This window comes from Cimex lectularius, unplaced genomic scaffold (assembly GCF_000648675.2).
Source record: "Cimex lectularius strain Harlan isolate CLEC.00 unplaced genomic scaffold, Clec_2.1 scaffold312, whole genome shotgun sequence".
NCBI lineage: Eukaryota > Metazoa > Arthropoda > Insecta > Hemiptera > Cimicidae > Cimex > Cimex lectularius.
The window spans coordinates 429,122-451,977 of record NW_019392856.1 but is presented as its reverse complement, the minus strand read 5'-3'; the positions used below and the strand labels follow the sequence as shown (position 1 = coordinate 451,977).

Below are 22,856 nucleotides of genomic sequence, written 5' to 3'. Positions count from 1 at the left end.
GTTTGTGTCAGTTACTTCCACCACTCTATCTCACATTTATTAAATAAGATAATAAATATATAATTAGTAAATGCGCGCAACGATAACTAGTCTGGAGATATCATGGATTAAATTAATTCAGATGTATACGTCAAAGTTTAACTACTCTGATTCACAGCCTTGAAAAAAAATACTACCCGGCTGAGAATAGGTCAGTTCAGACTGGACAATGACGTGTTGCTATTAGTAAACAAAGTTATTTTGACTTGTTGAACATTATAACGTTTGAATAATTTCAACGTGCGAATAAGCACACAGCGACAAAAAATTGGAATTTCTTTGGGTGATCTCTCTCTCTCTCTCTCTCTCTCTCTCTCTCTCTCTCTCTCTCTCTCTCCACACGATAATTTAACCATATATAGGGTAAATAACAGAAAAAACTCAATTTCATATATCGTTTTTATTCTTGATTCTTGATTCTCTCTCTCTCGTTCTCAGTTCTTCATTAAAGATGGCACGATGTCGAAAAACGCGTTTGAGGGTGAAGATGACCGAAGAAGTGACGAAGTTCAACACGAGTTCCTACCATAAGTGACCCACACTCACCATCAACTCTAAAATAAACCTAGCCTTCGTTTCATAGCAATTACATTTTTTCGCTATTTAATTAAGATTTTTAGTAAGACGAATCTAGATAGATTCCTTTCTTCTCGCTTTAACACGGTCAAATCCCAAGATAAATCGTTTTAACAAAAAACAAAAGAAATAGATATTAACGAGCTGTCATTTGACATATCAGCTCAAAGTAAATGAGAAAACAAAGATTATCATTGATGATACAATCAGATATAATCTCAACGGGATTGTCTCTCCGATTCCTAGCAGTTACTCAGGTTGAATGTATAGTCTTCGGATTAGATAAGCCGTCTAATAAAAAATAAAATAAAATAATTAAGATTTGGCCTCATAAGGAGCGCGGAGATTTAGCAAGTAGAGTTATTATAATATGATAAGGAAATTCAACAGGGAAAATAAGAATTTTAAATTTTACCGGAAAACTATTCTCCTATTGTTTATAATGTAATATTACATAATTTTATCGCCATTTGTAGAATTATAAAAATTCAGATCAACCTGTTTTATTCACAATTTCTGGAACGATTGTACTTTTGGCCGACTATAATAATTTAGATGAAATTGGACAGCATTGTATAACAGAACTTTTATCGATGGAAATCCTTATTTTTAAACAAAAAGTTAACATATTATCTTTGCGATAGTATTTGTTAAGAAAGGAAGATTAGCAGGGAATGAGGAATCATCTCAACCATTGTTGACGCCCATATCATTTTGATTATATATTCTTTATATCAAATTAAAAACGGAAAAATAAAAAAATAAATAGAACAACTTTTATATTTTTTATTTCTCCACTCAACGCGACGCTCGGCTTGTAGCGATTTCGAAAGCCAACGAGTAAATATCGTCACAAGACGAGGTGGGGTCAAAAGCAAGGTCGAATATTCCGAAAGGAACTTTCATTCATCTAATCTTAATAGTAATAGGTTGAGAGCAACTATTCTATTTGCCATGTGTTACAAAAGCTAGAAAAACGCCTTGGAAATCGTCGAAGTAAGTCGCAGAATGATGCTGTCAATTGAGAAGCATTGTTTTTCATGGATGGTGTATGTATTTTATGGATAGCACGTATGTTTGTGTGCATGATAGAGTGAGTGAGAGATAGAAAGAGAAATTGGACGGGAGAGAAAAATGAAAAATATGAGAAAGAAAAGAAATAAGAGAGAGCGAAAGAAAGAGAGCGAGGCAGAAAAAAGAGAAAATGAGAAGAGAGAGCGGCAAAAATGAAAAATATGATAACGAGAAGAAAAGATAAAGGAAATAAGAGGGAGCGAAAGAAAGAGAAGAAAGAGAGCGAGGCAAAAAAAAGAAAAAATGAGAAGGGAGAACGGCAAAAATGAAAAATATGATAAAGAATGGAAAAGATAGAGGAAATAAGAGAGAGAGCGAAAGAAAAAGAAAGAGAGCGAGGCAGAAAAAAGAGAAAATGAGAAGAGAGAGCGGCAAAAATGAAAAATATGATAACGAGAGGAAAAGATAAAGGAAATAAGAGGGAGCGAAAGAAAGAGAAGAAAGAGAGCGAGGCAAAAAAAAGAAAAAATGAGAAGGGAGAACGGCAAAAATGAAAAATATGATAAAGAATGGAAAAGATAGAGGAAATAAGAGAGAGAGCGAAAGAAAAAGAAAGAGAGCGAGGCAGAAAAAAGAGAAAATGAGAAGAGAGAGCGGCAAAAATGAAAAATATGATAACGAGAGGAAAAGATAAAGGAAATAAGAGGGAGCGAAAGAAAGAGAAGAAAGAGAGCGAGGCAAAAAAAGAAAAATGAGAAGAGAGAGCGGGAAAAATGAAAAATACGATAAAGAAAGACAATAAAAGAGAGAGAGGCAGACAAAAGAGAAAATGAGAAGGGAGAACGGCAAAAATGAAAAATATGATAAAGAATGGGAAAGATAGAGGAAATAAGAGAGAGAGAGCGAAAGAAATAGAAAGAGAGCGAGGCAGAAAAAAGAGAAAATGAGAAGAGAGAACGGCAAAAATGAAAAATACGATAAACAAAGGCAATAAAAGAGAACGAGGCAGAAAAAAAAGAAAAAGGGAAGAGAGCGGGACAAATGAAAAAAATATGTGAAAGAAAATAAATAAGAGAGAATGAGAAAGAGAAAGAGGCCGAAGCAGAAAAAAGAGAACATGAGAAGATTAAGAGAGAAAAATGAGAAAAATTTTCTCTCTTACTCTTCTCATGTTCTCTCTCTATATATATAGAAAGAGAGAGAGAGAATAAGGAAGAGAAAGAGAGCGAAACAGAAAAAAAGAGAATATGTGACGAGAGTAACCGATGAAAATATAAGAAAAAAGAAGTAATAGAGAGAGAGAGAGAGAGAGAGAGAGAGAGAGAGAGAAACAAGAAAAAGAACAACAGAAAAAGTGTATGTGTTTGTGTGTGTGTTTTTGTGTTTTTTGTTGTTTTTGTTTGTTTTGTGTTTTTATATTATTGTATGTATTTATTGTATATTACAACTACCTTCATTTTGTTGAATTTATTGTTGAATTTATCGTTTAAATGCATTACAATTGATTAAGGTTTTTAGTTGAGATGAAAAAAAGTCAGTGGTACGAGCGGGATTCGAACCCACGATCTTCGGCTAGATGCGCCGCTGCTCTACCACTTGAGCTATCGTGACCTCGATCCACTCGGACATCAACTTCCTATCTCAACCCCACCTTATGAGTTTGAGGTTCCAGTTGAGATAGGAAGTTGATGTCCGAGTGGATCGAGGTCACGATAGCTCAAGTGGTAGAGCAGCGGCGTATCTAGCCGAAGATCGTGGGTTCGAATCCCGCTCGTGCCATTGACTTTTTTTCATCTCAACTAAAAACCTTAATCAATTGTAATGTATTAATTGGTCAAGCGGACCACGAAATTAGTGAATTTAACGTTTAATGCTAATCAAATAAGTGAATGACCTTTGGCAAGAAATATTTGAGTTCGTTTGAAATCGTTGTGGTTTTTGAAAATGTTGCAATGGTTCTAATTGTGTTTTGTGTGTAGTACAACTATATTAGCATTTTAGAATGTCTTGTATACTGCAAAGGTATGTGCGAAAGGTGCCAAGATTAGACAGATGCAACATTAAAAAAAAAAAAAAATGCTGCTGAATTTTATGCAAACAAACATTTGAGTCTTTTATACTTTCATTTATCTTGGTACAGACTTTGTCAGTTTTTCAAACTGCAGAGCAAGGAATTCACTAGAGGAAGGCAGATAATTTGGCTTAATTCAATTTAAAGTTTAAATATAGAATCGTTGATAAGATCGATGCCCCCTGGCGACAAGGGGTTGGTGGCGAGTTAACTTCCACCGGCAACAGCGTGCAACAAGTTAACCGCGATTTCAATCATTTAAAAATCTTGATAAATTATTAAAATCGGCTTTTAACAGGCGAGAGTTTTCTTTTTCTCAGTCAACGGAAACATTTATCAGAACTAGAAATAACACTGGGATCCGTCGTCGTTCCCCTCTTTGGCATAATTCCCCTGTTTAAATACCCGAAATCTCGGCAGAAGATACACAAATTATTAATTCTCTAATTAATTTTTAATCTCTCGTGCGAAAACGGTTCGGGGAAAGGTTCTTCGACTCGTTATCTAATTTATTTGATCTCCCTTTATACAAACGTCCTCAGCTTTATCAACCGACTATCTTTATCTACGAAACAAGATTTTTGACCGAAATGATGTTTTCAAAATGTTTTATTATTCTGATTGTATACAGAAGAAGAATACATTTTATTTTTAACAAAAGTTAATAAATGTAGGTTTACAAAATAGTTACAATAAACTCTTTCAATTAATTAATCTTTATGTAAGGTATTGGTTCAGATGAAAAAGTCAGTGTCACGAGCGGGATTCGAACCCACGACCTTCGACTAAATACCACTTGAGCTATCGTGACTTCGATCCACTCGGACACCAACGCTCATCTCAACCCACCTTTTGAATTTTCCCTCCTTTTGTCATTTTTCAAATGTCGTGTAATCTATTCGATTCAATACATAACCTTCTTGTTTAATATTAGTATTTTTATATTCACAAATTATCAGTATTTTTTCGATATATAATCTATTATATTTAGTGATCTAGGAATTTTATTTTAGACAAAAACTTGACATGTCTGTTCTGCTTTAAGTTATTAAATAGTTAAAGTTAATTATTTATTCTCACAAGAAGTAGATAACTCCGATATGTAAACTAGAATATAATTATCATCGTACCCGGAAAATATTAAAATTTGACATATTTTGTTTAAACTATTCTTTGTTGTCTCTTGATTTTTCGTTTACTCATGATATATGATATTTTTTTATATTTTAAAATTAACCTTTATTTTATTTTGCATTTTAGATGTCTATTGATATGTGGTCTATTTGAAGAGCAAACCTTTTTTCAAAAACGACTACTCGACTTTCCAGGCCGACTGGTTCCTTGCGGTAAGAATGGATGACGCCCACCAGACCGTAATTTTGGTATTATTTTTTTGTACGCGGCCAAATAATTGTATAACCACTTTACCAATCAAGCGGTTGACACAAAACCGTAACACAAAAAAAAAAAATGACGCAATGGATAGAATTGAGAAAAAGTACGATTTGATCGTAGATTCCCACCGCAGTCGGGGCGAGATTTTCTCGCACCGTACGAACATAGTCAAAATTTAGCAAAATAAGCCATATTTTAGCGGGTTAGGAGATAGTTTCGAGTTAATTTTGGTTAAGTTACTTTCAATACAAAACAGCGTTAAACTAATAACAGGCGAAAGTTGATCCATAGATGGTCACTAGTTGCAAACTGCATTTTCTCTCAACCACCTGCAACAACCTGTATAAAATGGTGTTTCACGTGACCCGGATAATGTCTCCTGATATATATTAAAACGTGCTTAACGAAAACTCGTAAAGACTGGCCTGTTTTTTATAAAAGATTGAATAATAATAGATAAAGGGAAGACAATATCAGAATAGGATGATTTATCTAAATATGAAATAATTAGCTTGTCTCCTATCGCCAATTGAGTTTTTTCACAGGGTTCCAACAATTCGGATTAAACGGTTATTATTAGAAAATAAATAAAATAAACCCTCGCGGTGACCGCGGTATTTTAAATTGGTAAGCACGATGCTGCCCTGAGTATGTGATCCAAAAAGTTTGTTAAGCTGTATTTTAATGTAGTATTAGAACAACTAATTATTTTTCAATCCATTATAGCATTCCGGTAAAAGAATTTCATGCACGCCTATATTTGTTAATGGAAATTATGCGTAGAAGAAAGTATTTAATAGGGGAATGATAATTAAGATACATAAAAACAACATGCATATGAATCTCGCACCCTTCCACATTCCCATTCAATCGCTCTCTCTCCCTCACTCTCTCTCTATCCTTTTTTCTTTCTCTTGTTGCTCTTCTCAATTTCTGCCTCTCAGTTTCTATATTTTTTCTTTTTTTCTCGCTCTCTTTTTGGTCTTTTGCTCTTTATTTCGGTTTCTATGTTTCTATCTCTTTTTTCTTTCTCTTTCTCTTTTCTTTGGTCTCTTGCTCTCTCTCAATTTTTGCCTCTCTGTTTCTATATTTTTTCTTTTTTCTCTCGCTCTCTTTTTGTCTCTTGCTCTTTATTTCCGTCTCTGTTTCTATCTCTTTTTTTCTTTCTCTTTGCTTTGGTCTCTTGCTCTTTACCTCTGCTCCTCTATTTCTATCTATTTTTTCATTCTGTCTCTCTCTCTCTCTCTCTCTCTCTCTCTCTCTCTCTTTTTTTTTTTTCTCTTGCTCTCAATTTCTGCCTCTCTGTTTCTATATTTTTTCTTTTTTCTCTCGCTCACTTTTTGGTCTCTTGCTCTCTATTTCCGTCTATCTGTTACTATCTCTTTTTTCTTTCTCTTTTACTTTTCTTTGGTCTCTTGCTCTCTATCTCTGCTTCTGTATTTCTATCTACTTTTCCATTCTTCCTCTCTCTCAATCTAACGTTTTCTTTTTGAATCATGCTCTTTCTCTCTATCAGTTTATTCATATCTAATTTTTCTTTTTCTCTCTTTCTTAGCTAACTGTCTATATTTCTCCATCAACCTCTTCGTTTCTCTATTTATCTATATGTGAATATTTCTGTTTTGCTCCCTCTACATATATTTACACCTTCTCTCTAATCTCTCTCTCTCTCTCTCTCTCTCTCTCTCTCTCTCTCTCTCTCTCTCTCTTTCTTCATTTAAAATTAATTGTAATTTTTTCTCACAAATTTTGTTTTTTGTTTTTTTACTGTTTTTTGTTATTTACTACTACGTTCCGATTGTAAATAATAATGTTAGTTTTTACGTAATTAACGTGTAATTTACTAGGAGGCTAAAGGATCATTTTTATTGTTATATAAAGCAGATTATTGAATGTCTTTTGTATTATAACGTTTATACGTAAATTATAACACACGTTGGATGTATGATAGGTCCAAGAAACCTAATTCTGCGTGGCACCAAAAACGCTATCAATCAATCCCTTGGTCTCTGCCTCTGTTCCTTTGTCACTTTTTCTGTTTTTTTATTTTTGGTAAGATAAGTTTATGTAATGTTCAAGTGTAAAAATCAACAATTTAGATGTAGATTAGTTAAAAGTCTATTCAGTTATCATAAAAGCATTGTTAGGGCTATTAGTTAAAAAGATGCGGTCTTTTGAGTCTGTGTTAAACCCTGTTCGCTAGAACTACTGAGTTGATAACTAACATTCGAACAATAACTGTTAAACTGATGACCAAAGGAAACTTTTTCTTAAATTGTACAATTTTAGAGCCTTTTCTAAAGCAGCAGAATTTCTTTCGAACCATTTGAACCATCATTTGTATGAATTAACGTCGTTTCTTTACGTCTTCTTCCATAGTCGATTTCATAGATTTAATTGTTACCTTTCTTAATATATGAAATGAATGTCAGTTCTGATTTTGTGTAATTTGTTCCTGTTTTATTTATTGCAATTCTCTAAGTAGAGTATTTTCTTGAAATTCGTACTCTTCTTATCAATCCTCCGTTTTATTTTCTTTTTCAATTATTCGGAGAGAATTGTATACTGCTTCCTCAGTATCGACCTAATTCATATTTTTTCTGAACTTAAGAATTGAAGGTACATCTTTGTTCGTTGCCCAAATAATAAGGCTGGGGTAAACTTGGTGATGCTGTGAATTGTACTCCTTGACTGTTCAGTATGTCAGTTTATGACTGTCAGGCGGTATTACTCTACTGATAACAATCAGTACGAATAAATAAATATGTCTGTACTTATAGTAGTACATACTTAGTATAATTACATTTTATTTTTTCATTTCCCCCTGCCAATTAGGCAATTGTAACTACAGAGAAGGAAAAAATTAGATTTAAAATTCTTTCAAAAAAAATTTTTTTTGGACGTTTCAACGTCGAAATTGGAGTTTTTTTGTAATTTCGAAAAGAGTGATAAACGTGATAAAAATTGTTGAGGGGTAAAATTGAATCTGATTCCATTTAAAGAGGATTGTTTAAAAGACAGAGATAATTTTGTTACTATTAACATTATAATTATTATTTTTAATCTTATATTGAATACAAAAAGCTCACGATCTCGGAATAGATAAATTATTTATTTTGACGTTCCATGAATATTGCACTTTTTTTAAATTGATAAGAGGACAGTCAATATATCATAATAATGACTCATATTTATTGCAATAAATCATTCGTAAGAGCGTTTTTTTCATGTACAGTGATAAAAAAAGGTTAAAATTCAATCCTTGGTGCTCGAAACGTTACACAATCGAAAGAGAATAGCACTTCTGAGTACCGTTTTGGTCAGTGATATCACTTTGATCGCTTTGACTCGCCGATATTTCGAAATATCGCTCTTTTTTTCTTTTCGTTCAAGAATGCCAGCGTGATTTTTGCGCTAGATAAAATTTAATAAAATTGTTGTTTATAATAGGTGTGGTCTTACGTTGTGTCCCTTTCGCACCTAGATAGACTGGAAGGACGAATTAATCGAAACTGGAAATACATAAATCAACTTTATAAAGCTTTCCCATTGACTCGTATCGGTCGAAACAAGCAGGATTTGATAATAGCGGTTTATTTGCGCGAAATTCAAATGGAATGCTTGCCCAATGTCAATTACAAACCGCTCAAGAATATTATTCTTTAGAAAACAAAAAATCAAGATTTATTCGCAAATAATTGTACAAAATCTGTAAAACAAAATGGAAAATGCACATCGTCTGATAAATTCCCATGTTGAATCTAAACAAGAAGTAATTGTTGAAAATCAATATCAAAGATATAATTAATTATATGAAATTACTTCACAACATACTTAAAAGGTTAGATAAGGAGATTGTTTGATTATTTGATAAATCTTTTTTTTTATCGATTTCAATGACAAATCCGTGCTAAACAATGCCATAAAGCATGGAAATCTTGCAATAATTAATCTTTTATATCAATACACAAATATATTGATTATATTTATGTAATGGCTACCTAATTGTTCAAAGGAGAAAAATATATCCCAAGTATTCGCACAAATATTATATATTTATTTAAGGTGTATGGAAATATCTAATTTATTATTTAACCGGTTCCCGGATGGAGTGAGCGAGAAATAGTTTTCCCTGCAAAATATATTTTTTCTAATGATAAATTATATGCACCTGTCTTTCAATGATCTAGCAGAGCACTGCAGAATTTATTTCAATCGTGCATTTTTTAATCTTTTACTAGATAAAACCGCAAAGAATCATAAGACAAAAAAATCACCGTTCGAGAAAAAAGTCCAAATAAATTTAAAAACGATTTAGATATTTAACGATTTAACGACTTACAAATTTAAAAACTGTAGATAGGCATATATCTAGAGAAAGATAATCGGCGGGAATTTCAAAAAAGGCGAGAATTGCCAAATTTCAAAAAATTGGACGAATGCAATTTACATACAAGCATATAGACGATAAAGCCATATTTAAGCATAGAGATAAATGCAATAATATATTAATACATTCATTATAATGTATGTAATTTTAAAAAATACTATAAAAATTATTTAGGTAAATAAAAAAAAAGTAAATAATTCGTACGAGAATGTTGAACAATAGTGAATATAAAATGATTTCTTTTATGACAATTGATTTCAAGTAAAGTTAGAAAAATTGGAATGTCATTTTTGTCAATAATGTAAAAATCGTGTGTTGATTGTCATAGATGAATCTATGAAGACAGCACTGAGCCGGTCAATCGTCTCTTTTCGTCCACTCTCAAATCGTCAAAAATTGGTAAACCGCCCTGATTTTTTCGCAATTTCTTAACCAAGGGCTTATTGACTTACTTAAGAGTTGTCCCCATACTGGTGGCACCTGGCAAACATATCCGACCGGTCAGGATACCCTCCGATGGTCGACGTTCATGTCTGACTGGGCCGGGAATCAGGATAAGCCCTCCACCGCTGCCGATCTGCCAGGGGGGAAGCGCATGCGTGTCAAACGCCCGCTTCCGTTTTTATTTAAATCAAGGCTTTTATTGTTCTCTTTGTTTTTTTTTACCTCTTACCCCATATCAAAAGCTTCGAAAATTTAAAATAAGAGGGAAAATATTACACAAGGAGATTGGAGGATAAACAGGAGAATGTATTATATTGCTGAAGTCTTCAATACCGGATTATACGGTATTTGCAAGTGATTTTTTTTATCAAACATAGAAGAACACGACAATATGCAGTTCTGCTTATGAGTATGGCGAGGATTCAATGTGAACTTTAGACAATTCATGACACCAAAACCACATCGTTGCTATGTAAACAATTATAAATGACTGTGAATTGTTCATGGGTTTATTTATTTACATAGTTATAATTAGGTAAAATATAAGCGTGGTACTTTTCTAACAAGGTAGAAAATATTAGGTTTAAACAAATTCAAAGGAAGTGGAAAAATCTCAATCTTCTTCCTGCCGTGTCCGCGCTACTCTTCGATCTTTTATTACGATCAGACATACAATGAAATTAATTTGTAATTCGATTGTTTGTATATTTGGAAAAAGGCTGAAATTTTTTCACGCCCTATGAATTTCCAAAAATTAGATTTAATAAATTCATAAGCCAGCAAATCTGTAAATGTCTCGTTAATTTGTAATTCGATTGTTTGTATATTTGAAAAAAGGCTGAAATTTTTTCACGCCCTGTGAATTTCCAAAAATTAGATTTAATAAACGCGTAAGCCAGCAAATCTGTAAATGCTTCGTTAATTTGTAATTTGATTGTTTGTATATTTGGAAAAAGGCTGAAATTTTTTCACACCCTGTGAATTTCCAAAAATTAGATTTAAGATGTGCATGAGCCAGTAAATCTGTAAATGTCTCGTTGCTGAAGTTCAAACGCCATGTTGCACCAGCGTATTTAACACATAACAAACATATTTGGTTTGTTCTCGTGTAATAAAAAATTGAAGAACGAGAAGAAGAAAAAAATCAACGCATCCTGCGAACTTTCCCTGTGAAATTTTAACAATTCGTACTGACGCGAAGCATTCTAAATAATACAAATAATAAAAATAAAAAGTAAAATTCATCGTAAAGTTTATAAATATCGATTTTAATAAAAACAGAAGAACAGATAGAAGATGGTAAAAATTCAGTATTTCCTGCGAACTTTAGCCGAATCATACTAAATTCAAACCCTTCCAATCCCCGAAATGTTTTTTCCCTATTGTAATTGATCATAAATAACTATATAATTTAAAAATATAAGAAAAGAATGGATTATCGTCAAACAGCCAAATCAAATCAGTCGTTAAGAGAAGAACAAGCCTATACGCAATTCCGCTTAGAAATTTTATAATTTTACACTCACCTTCAACATTTTCATAATTCCTACTGACGTCTAGAATACCGTAAATTCTTTTGTATTTGTAATCGAAAGAAGAAGAAAAATCGAAGAAAAGAATGGAATATTTTCATCACAGTAGATGAATTATAATGTATGTATGTTTATAATAAATTTATAATATGTATAGATAATCCATTCTTTTCTTCTATCAAAATAAAAATAATCGTAATGCACGCCTAGACGCAATTTTACTTATAAATATGAAAATTCTAGTCCCCTTGAACTTTTTAATAATTCCTATAGACTTTTTTACTTATTTTTATATTATATTATTATTACTTATTTTTTCGAATATGGAAGATTAGTACACAACAGAGCAGTTGTAGAATGCAATTATTTCAATTCTACTTTCCCCATGAAATTTTACCAATTCTTACTGACACCTAGCCTTCTTGATAATACAAATATAACGTAAAATTGGTCGTAAATATTACAAATAATCGATTTTCTCAAAAATAAAAAGGCACGAAGAAGAAGGCGAAAATTCAGTATCACCTGTGAACTTTATACAACTCAGACTTTATACAAATCGTCGAAATGTACCTGTTTTTCACTGCAATTAATCATAAGTAATGAATATTAAATAAAATATTATTGAAAAAAGAAGAAAATAATGGATTATCTTCATCAAAGTCAAATCAAATCGATCGTAAAGCAGAGAACACGTCTAGATGCAATTTGGCTTAGAATATGAAAATTCTACACTCACCATGGACGTTTTGATAATTTCTACTGACGTTTAAAATACCATAAATTCATTTGTATTTATTGTAAAAATCGGCAGGATCGAAAATAGAAGAAGCGCGAGGGAGAGCTGTTTTGGACATTTTACCTATGTAATTTGACCAATCCGTACTGACACCCACCCTTCTAAATAATACAAATGTACCGTAAAATCATCCTAAATTTTAAATCCATTTTACCAAAAATAGAAGAACACGAAGAAGAAGATGGTGAAAATTCAGTACTTTTTGCGAACTTAAGTCAACTCATATTGGCCTCAAACCCTTCAAATCGCTGAAACTTACCAATTTTCCGTTGTAATTATCATTTAGAAAATAGAAGAAAATGGTATATCCAGGTATATAAATGGTATATACCTATATAAAGGTAGTCCAAAATGGAATATCTTTATTGCTGTCAAATCATATCATTCGAAATAGAACATGTCCTAGATGCAATTCTTTCTACTTTCTTCTACTGACGTTTAAAATACCATTAATTCGTTCGATTTCTTGTAAAACTCGGCTGTAGTTGAAAAAAAGAAGACACGGCATGTTCAAGAAGAATTGGTCTTCTCTCCCCGTTTTTCACCCACTAGTACGAATATCCAGCCTTTTAAATAGTAGGAAATGTAAAATAGAAGAATGGAGCTTATGGAAGAGCTGTTGAGAAGAAGGGTAAAAATATCTTCTTGCCTATTTCAAAAAAAAAATTTGGCCAATTTTTACTAGCATCGAGTCTATCATCCAGTCAAAATGTGCCACAATTCCCTTATAATTTTTAAAAAATTGAAGAAAAATCTCTTGCGGAGATGTTGAAGAATTTTATTTAATTCTTCTCTCACAGTGAAATTTCACAAATTCATTTTGACATCAGTCCTTCTAAATAATCGAAATGCGACGTAAAACTCACTTTAATTCCATTATGTTTCGTGGTCCTAATTGACCAAATAAATTCTTTTCAATTAATTAATCTTTAAGTAAGGTATTGGTTGAGATAAAAAAGTCAGTGTCACGAGCGGGATTCGAACCCACAAACTTCCGCTAAATACGCCGCTGCTTTACCACTTGAGCTCTCGTGACTTCGATCCACTCGGACACAACTTCCCACCTTTCGAATTTTCCCTCCTTTTTGCCATTTTTCTATTCGAGTGGATCGAAGTCACGATAGCTCAAGTGGTAAAGCAGCGGCGTATTTAGCGGAAGCTTGTGGGTTCGAATCCCGCTCGTGACACTGACTTTTTTATCTCAACCAATACCTTACTTAAAGATTAATTAATAGAAACTCACTTTATTTTATAAACATCGATGTTAAAAGAAATAGAAGAATGGAGCTGGCAGAATGCTCAGAAAGATAATAAAAAACCCATTTACATGAGACAGGATAATATATAATGAACATATCTATATTCGCTTGGTAGGTTTATGTTGCAAACTTCTACCCACCCAACGGCTTTCTTCTAAAAATATTTTGTAATTGTATTATGAATTATTTCACAGTCTTACAGTTTAAAAAACATAAACCTGACACATACTAATAAGCTACAGTACAAGGCGATTTTCTTTCTTCCGAACTCATCTCTTCATCCTCGCGAATACCCCTCGGTTTATGGTATAATCATGCATTAATAATTCAATTTTAGCCATTTATAATTTAAATTACACAATACATGATAAAAGATTACAATACGACACAAAAGCATAATGACAAGTAGTACAGTTTAAAAGTATGCTTTCTTTAATCGCTGAAGACTTTTACCAATTCCTACCGAAGACGTGCCTTTCTAATCTCTTAAGTATGCCTTAATCCCATTGTAATTACTTATAAATTAAGATTTAGTAAAACGCGTTCAATATGTTGGGTATACCAAATAGAGGCGCTACAAGAGAAATTTTCGTGAGAACATTTCTGTGCTACTTCAGCAGTTTTAAAAACTTATGCCGACAACGTATATAAAATAATAAATAGCGGCGGCGCTGTATTTCTGCTTAGCAAGCTTTCATAATAAACATAATATCGTGATTAATAAGAAATAATAATGTGATAAAAAATAAATGGCACTTTTTTTCTACACGTCTTAACTTTTAACCGCCAAAATCGACACCACGTCTTCCTATTCGCTCGAACATTCTTTAATTAATAGTTCATTTATTTCAAATACATTAAAGCATAAAGTACTTTTCTTTACGTTTATGAATGAACTGAAACACGGTAAAACTTTTAAATAAGAAACCCAAGCTAGTACTTTTTCGAAATGAATATGAACCTGGGCACAACTTGGAGCTTCCTTCATATAAAGAAGAAAAATACTCGGGCTAGTGCTTTTTGAAGAAGACCGTAGGTGCCTTGGTCAAATAGCCGTGCTTTTCTTGCACTTGAAAGAGGCTAGTGATTTGTTTTCTTCTAGTAAAGAGGAATCATCAAGTTTTCTTCACATAAACATGGCACACGATAATNATCTGAGTTTTGTGACTTTTTAACAAAGGAGAACCTGGAGAAAATCTAGCGTTTCCTTCCAATAAAGAATTTCAACACAAATTAATGCCGTTATCAGATAAAGAACTTACGATAGCGCTTATTTTCTAACCAAGAAGATCCTTGGTACAAGTTAGCAGTTACTTTTTTGAATTGAAGAAAACCTGAGTACAAATTGTGAGTCCTTCAAACAAAGAATCTCGTTCAAGCTAGTGTGCTTCTTTAAAATGATGAAGACAACACGCAGAAATGATTCTTGCAAATAAAGAAAAACATTGGCTTTTATTGCACTTTATTGTAAATAACGATGTCATAAAAAAAGAAGAGCACAACAGTGTCATGTTTGAAGACAGTGATATCTTCAATCCTTTTGAAATTTTACAAATTTCTGCTGTCATGACGTCTTTTTTTCTGAAATTTACTGCTATTTCATTATAATTTATTGTAATGACATAGTCAAAATAAAAAACAGGAAACCCTAGTATTCTTTAGACTACGTACTTATTTGAACGTTTGCCAAACCGTAAAGCCATTGCATCAATTTAAAATTGTGTCATTATGGCATGGCGATTTATATTGTGATAATCTGTAACGCATATCGTAAGTAGAAATTATTATTGGCATGGTTGTGTTAAAATTTTACACATTGCAATTTAATTAAATTTATGAAACTTGCATAGTTGAGTTTCTTTTGTCGAACTGAATAATTCAGTCAAACAAAGACATGCTTGTTCCAGATCAACGAGCTCAGAGCCAGGATGGACACTAATGATACATTATAACCACAGCAATTGAAACGAACAATACAACATAATTAACTCGAACTGCATACAACGGTTTATCATAGTAAATAAAAATAATCAAGTTCATAATAAAGAAGCTTTCTGAAGGATGACTATGCTGTGATCAGACCAACGTAATTTCTAACAATTCTGTGTCCTGAGCACAAAATAAGCTCTTTGTTACCGTAGGCATTCACCCAAGTCATGCTTCAAAATTAGGTCTTAGGAGTGTCTTCTCATGGTTTTATAGCCGTGATTTTCCATTCTAAAAGTATGTTGTATGATTACCACTCAATTTAAAGTATCATTATTAGTATATTTTAAACTACAAGGCGTAATTTCTCATCGGGTCTAGATTAACTTGAAAATTTGGGTCTACAAATCTGCTTTCTTTTGTGTCACCCTATCTTGAAGTTGAAGATAAAAAAAGTTCTAGTTGTTAAATTATATTCAAATTGTTTAGTAGAATGCTTCATCGGTGTCACGGTAATCTGAACGCTGATTCATTCAATCGATCGATCCAAAGGTGATGATAAAAGAAAACATGATTTATACAAACATCATCATTTCTATTCACACAGAACTGATTAAAGGCATTTGCAGCATATTGTACATTAGATTCGACGACTTCGGACCTCCGATCCAAATGTATCATCAGCAGATTTCATGATATCACTAATGTGAATGTGACTCATAATTTGACTCAACTCAGTTTTTAAACATAAAAGCAAAAAAAGACCCTTATGCCATTTTGGATCAACAGATCTGAACTTTCTAAGAATTTCGAAAACAATTTTATTTTTAAAAATCAATAATCGGACGCATGTAGACGTTTAAAACGCTTGGGCACGTTTAAAGCAAAAAAAATCCGCGAATAAAGCAGAAAATTTGCCCTTGCAAATAAAAAGAGGCGAAATAACATTTTAAGAAAACAACCAAAAAATACGTTATCATTATAGTTTTATCCAACTAACTTCATCAATAACGATATTGGGGGCGTCGGTGGCCGAAACGTAGGCGATGACACGGCGCTCATCACTGTAAGGTAAAGGTCCCGGGTTCGAATCCAGCGGCTCTGCATTCGAACCCGATATACAAATGGGCTTTTTATCAAAAACAACGTTACCCTGAGGGTTGTTATGAGCTGTTGCGAACCCTTGTAAAAATAAAAATATAAATATAAAGATCTTATTCGATAATTTAGTTCAAAGCTAAAACGTCAGTTATACACAATGTTTACATTTAGTATACAATTAACTTTATTTGATGCAAATTATATTTAACATGAGACAATTACTAAAAGGTGGATTTTCTAGCATATATAATGATGCAGGAGTGTTTTGTCTTTGAAGTCCCTGTTTCAACATTTTGAAATTCTACATTGGTTTAAGCATGTCTGTGACGAATTTTTACTGAACTTTTTTTTTCATATGCAGGAAGATTCGGCTTAAACTTTAAAATTGTTTATTCTGTTTTTCATTGTCTTGTTTGTCCAGTTTCATCTCCTTTTACAATTAAGTGATTATTAATCTGATAATCCAGGCATTTCTTCATCCAATGAACAATTTTGCAAACCAAAAAAATTGTATTCGGTGGTGTCAGTCGAAACGACTTCCTAAATCCTAAAACAGAAATTTTTTACAATGGACTCGGCCATTCTTCATAATCCAATTCATGGCAGTAATTTAACTAATAATTGACCCTACCGCTAAAAATTTTTAGTTAGGATTTGGGATAAATAAAAAAAAAAAAGAAAATTGGAAGTGTTCTACTTTCTTCGAACTGACCTAATGATCTTCCAGTTAGATTGCTGCATATTGTATATTAAATTATTATTAATTTCAATTTCAATTGCAGATCCTACACCATTCAGCTTTTCGTCTTAAGATTAAACATTCAACAGGTTTTCTTTAGTTTTGGAACTTCTTTTTCAACTTCAATGGCGACTGGAAACCAGCCAAACAAAAATATAAAAACCTCAACCTCATCCTTTTCAATTCTCAACTTGCCTTAACCCTGAATTTCACACTCCACCATAATCAATTTCAATATATAATTAATTATTAATCCTTGGCCAAACAAAATAACCAACAAATTAAATTCTTTAATCAATAATCATTTTAAATTGCATGAAGATGACGAAAAGGAATCATGATGAGCTTTCTTTGGCAGTCGGCAAAGAATTCGTTCTTGAATGTTGAACATGGACAATCATGAACATACAGACTGTTTAAAACATGAGCTGACTTCAGTCATTTTTTTTCCCATCGTCAAATTGACCATTTTTATTTTCACCTTGAGCAAATGAGTGATTTTCTAGACGGTGTTCCATATTTTAGTGCAAAGATAAACTTAATCTATGTATGTTAAAAAAAAAAAAATACAAACAAACAATGTTAAGAACTTTTCCTTGCAAACACGCAGAAGCGAAAACCTTCAATTACATATAAAACAAATGTTATTGTAAATATGTTTCTGCAACAATGGATCGTTTCATTTCTTGGATGATACCGCTGTTTATCTTCAAGCCGTGGCCTTGCAAGATTTGCCATCTACGAGAGTTTTGTGCTCTATCAGTCCTCAGAGGCTAGAAAGACTATACATGACTATTGTATTTGTCAATAACAAAAGAATGTCATATTTAAAAAAAAGAAAAAAATAAACAAAAGCAATTCAACATAATTTGACCTATTTTCATTTTTCACTGGATTGGCCACAGTGAAAATAGACAAATGAGTTGTGAAAAATTTGTGAGGTCTGCGAAATGAATCAATTTCTTCCTATTTCAATGTCTATCAATGTCTTCCTATTGTCCCTGAGTCTAGGCCGATGATCAGATGTTTATTAATTCTCACTGGCTTTGCTAATCAGGCATGTTTTTAGCATTTTGCCGTCTTGTGCGTTCTTGTCCAAAATTGCCTTTCTTATAGTAAAATTACTGCAGTCATGAACAAATTTTTATGTTTTATAATAAAGCTTAATATATATTAGCCATGGCATCCTTATTATTTATTTAAACCTAATATTGTAGATTAAATAAAATACAACTGAAATAAAAATCAGAGGGTAAGCTGTTTATTATGAGGTACTGTGCAATTGTTCTAAAATAGTAAATAGTTGCAATAGGAAAGGTTCACAGATTACTCTCAGACAGCAAGACAGCCATAAAGGCACTAAATGAATACTTCCAGCACCAAACTTGCCTAGAATGCCTAAATTACCTAATGGCTTTAAGAATACACAAGATTACATTAAAGTGGGTTCTGGGACTTGAAGGTATAGAAGGAAATGAATAGGTTGACCAACTAGCCGAAAAAAGGGCCTCTCATCAAGCATTAGCACCCTGGTACAGCGACTTCTAAGGCAATTCCTTTAAAAAAGTACGCAAAGAGGCACCAAGGAAACTGCTTAGCCTTATAGGAAAAAGTGCACTTTCCAAGGTATGGAGATAATTTATGGGGGTTCCGCAATAGACAGGTCGCAGTGGAGGAAAGGATTTTTAAAATACTTATTCAATCCCCCTCCCAAAAAAAAAAAAGTAATATGAAAATTTTAATAAACATGTTCTATTATTTCAGGAGGCTGCGGTAGCCGAATAGCATGTAAGGCTCTCAGTCGAAGACTCTGTGGTTGTGGGTTCGATTCCCACCATCGCCCTGGCCGTTTTTCAAGCTAACCTTCCTCCAAGTTAATCAACGCAATCTCTGAATCATCTCTCTTGCCAATATTGGAAAATAAGAGCAAAACTATTCTCTCTCGCAGCAAGGGGTGGTTATGTCATTTTTTGTAATGAAAAATTTGTGTCACTGGTGGGATTCGAAGCCACGACCTTTGGCTCAATACACCGCTGCTCCTATCACTTGAACTACCGTGACTTCGATCACCCATACCACAAATTTCTCATTTCAACTTCCCCTTTATTATAATTGTAAGCAAACCTATTATTAGTTTTAAAATGGTTTAAATAATTATTTGGTAGTCAAAAACATAAATGGAAAAAAAAAAACGAACTAGAAATTTCACTTTTTTTAGGTTTCAAGTTCAACATGAGATTTACCATTTCACACTATTAGTTGGCTTGAGTAAAGCGCTGTGTTAAGAAGCTAAACTATGAAAAAGTTCAACTTTCCAGATTAAATAAGAAAAAAATTACTACTGACAAAAATTTAATAAACTGGTCATTCATTTGACCATAAATTAACTTATTTCATTATTAACACAACTGTAAGAATAAGGTAATGACTTTTTTTTTAACTTTTTAAATCTATTATACTTCACGCCAGAAAGTACATTCACTGGCAGTAAAAGGAACTGATTTGTTTTTAAATCAATTAATTAGCAATAATCAATTTTCCCATCTAACAGTGCTTCAAAGTTTTTCCATGCTCGGTACATAATTTTTTACTTGCTGCACCAGGGTTTCCCTCACTTTTCCTGTTTCTAGCACCCTTTGTATCATTATTTTTGTCAACACTGGTCTATCTCAGTGTGATCTTTATGTTAGTAGTATTAATTCATTTCTAAATTTAGAAAAGTATTGATACATCTAAACCACTTATTTTGTGTGCAATTTTATTTAATAATAAAAAATACTGACTTTCTTGTGAAACTGAAAAACTTACTTTATGCATAGCCATTTTGCACTTAATAGCAAAAATATAAAAGAGAATACTTTTTTGGGGCAATAGTATAAAATACACAATTGCAGCAGTCTCATTAATATCCATATTAAGATTGGATGGCCACCAAGGTATTAGTTTTTAGGGTTTTATAAAGGGGGGTTTAGTTTTTAGGTTTGCTTTTTATAAATATAACCAATTTTTTTTTTTATAGAAAAATTTCACTGTGCACACTTTGGCAATCACTGTGCTACACCACTATTTGAAGATTGTGCCTTTTTCAGAGAAACATTACAAAAAAAGTATCAAAGATCTATTTTTAAAAAGTTTTCTACTTAATAATTAACAGAACACAGATTTGAAGTTGATGTAAAGAACTCCAAACACATGGGACCATTACAAGAATGTCGCAGATCTTTTAAATAATTAGCATTCAAATATACTAACTTTAAGTTATTAAATAAAAAAATAAATACTTACTTTGTATGATTATAGTTTAATATAACATTTAAAAAAAGTTTCATTGCATTATTTTAAAATTCCTTATACTCACTCAACGATCAGTCATTCCTACTCTTTTTATGACTATTATTATTAATTAATAAAATCCCATCATCCTTTCTTTGTAAGTTGTAATTCATATTGTATATGCAAAAATGAAAACTAAGTTATCAATTTCAGCTTGAAAATTTAAGCACAAATTTATTTCAGTTAGCAATACTTTTAACTTTTTTATTTTTCTTTACCTGGTGAAACGCATCTGAACTTAAAAAAATCAATGATGATAGGCAGACCAAAAATATATGTAACTATTAAACAATAGATTAAAAACTTGTTAATACTTTGTTGAACAAGTTGATCTCTTTCATTCATTTCTTATTCTACTTTACGCTTTTTTATTTATTAAATACTGTCGACTTTTGATAAGGACTACAAAAATAATTCAAATTATGAAAAGGAAAAAATCAAAGTATTAAGAGTAACTATGCACTTTTAAAAGTTCTTACTTGAATTGTACTAAAAACACTAAAACATATATTAAAAATAATGAAAAAGTATAAATAGATCAACTGTAAAATTAAACATTGTTATATATTTTTTTTAAATAATGAAGATGTTTTAGTATCAATGTGCGAAATTTTCTCTAAACCATTTTCCAAAGTGACAAGTGTTGTGAACACAAAACATGAACCATCGACTGCTGAACGTAACCAAAACTAGAACAAATTCAAAGAATATTTATGCTACAAGGAAGTAAGCTATATGTGGATATGTACAGGAGCATTACAATTTCAATTTATGGAACGCTTTCTCTGCCCTTGTAACAAAAAAGATTTCAAATTACCGTGTGCATCAAAATACACAATTTTTTCAATTAACCAGTAACCTGCCGATGATATCAAAAGATTCGAATTAACAAGAGCCGACTAAACTAGGCCAACCAAAAGATTTATTACAAGATGTATATTTTTTAAATGATTTTATCTAAGTGAAATTGCATAAGTTTGGTCAGAAACTTAAGAACAATTGATTGGGATCGGGTATTCAATTACAATGAAATCTGTTTTATTATTTTATTCCTCTTTTCATCGAAATTTTATATTTTCAATGATGAAATTATTAATAAATATAACATGGCTCTGCTTTTTTTGCTGTCATAATTATTTCAAGCTCAAATTTAAAAGAACTTCACATTTTCTCATCTTAAAAAAGAAAAAAGTAAATAAGAAAATTAAGTCTATGGCTTCATTTTTATATAACAATAACTTCACTAACACCTTATAATAACCAATTCCATGGAATCGAATAAATTAAAACAAAATTCTAAAACATCGGGGGAAAAACTTGTGCCTCCATTTAGCTCTAAGAAATATAATGATAAGAACTTACAATAAATTCACATATACAACACTTCACAAATACATTTAGCCATACCATAACAATAAAAAATGTTACAACAACTCATACAACAAATTGCCATTATTTAATTTATCCAACTAAAACCTAATTTAATGATAATTAATATTAATTCAAAAATTTATGAGAGGTCATTGCTGATGTCGCTGCACTATACAATAGACAACCTCAAAAAACAGCATCACCAGCAAACTTCTCAATAATTTTTTTTTAATATATATATATATAATTTTTTCCTCTTTAAGATACACTAGTCTCAACAATCTTAACCATTAAAATTGAAGAATGATATAAGTGTTACATTGTTAAATATATATATAATATATATGTAAATAATAATACTTGAGCATGTGTACAATAAAAGAGCTGAAAATGTTCCAAACTTGTTTTAAATACCACAACAAATAAATGTTTTCTCTATAATATTATCAATTGATTTTAGAAATGTTTTAGAATCTTTTTGCCTTAACAAAGAAGAAAAAGCATTTTCCTTTGCACTCATGCAAATTAATAAAACTTTCTGCAATGAACCTTTTCCTAATTTTATATTTAATTCAATGTTCCCTGACTTCTTGGCATTTTATAAACAGTGGGCTCTTTTGTTCTCCAGTCCTGCTGTAACGTTGGACGCAATTGAACCAAAAAAAGAAAAAGTTTACTGGCAGCATTTTTGGTTCCTTACTATTTTTTTGCCATTTAATACCAAAACCAATCAAATTATGCCTGGTTTTCAAATAAACGCTATTATTATACATATATTTTCTTTTAATTAGCTATCTATGTTAATCCGACTTAAGTTTCTGAACATGAGAGGGGAAGATGACGAGGGAGGATACAAAACGAGAACAC

The 22,856-nt window shown here is 31.9% G+C and overlaps 1 protein-coding gene across 2 annotated transcripts in view; it reads right to left on the bottom strand.

Moving 5' to 3' along the window:
- LOC106661822 (protein SERAC1) overlaps positions 1-10,047 on the bottom strand; it is a 31,943-nt gene extending 21,896 nt beyond the window's left edge. The window contains exon 1 of one of the 2 annotated variants that reach the window (XM_014385491.2): positions 9,938-10,047. In XM_014385491.2, the coding sequence (XP_014240977.1) occupies positions 9,938-9,954 (17 nt within the window). In that variant the 5' untranslated portion in view covers positions 9,955-10,047. The remainder of the gene's footprint in view (positions 1-9,937) is intronic. The other variant, XM_014385492.2, reaches the window with a different exon arrangement.
- Between the last annotated feature and the right edge of the window lie 12,809 nt (positions 10,048-22,856).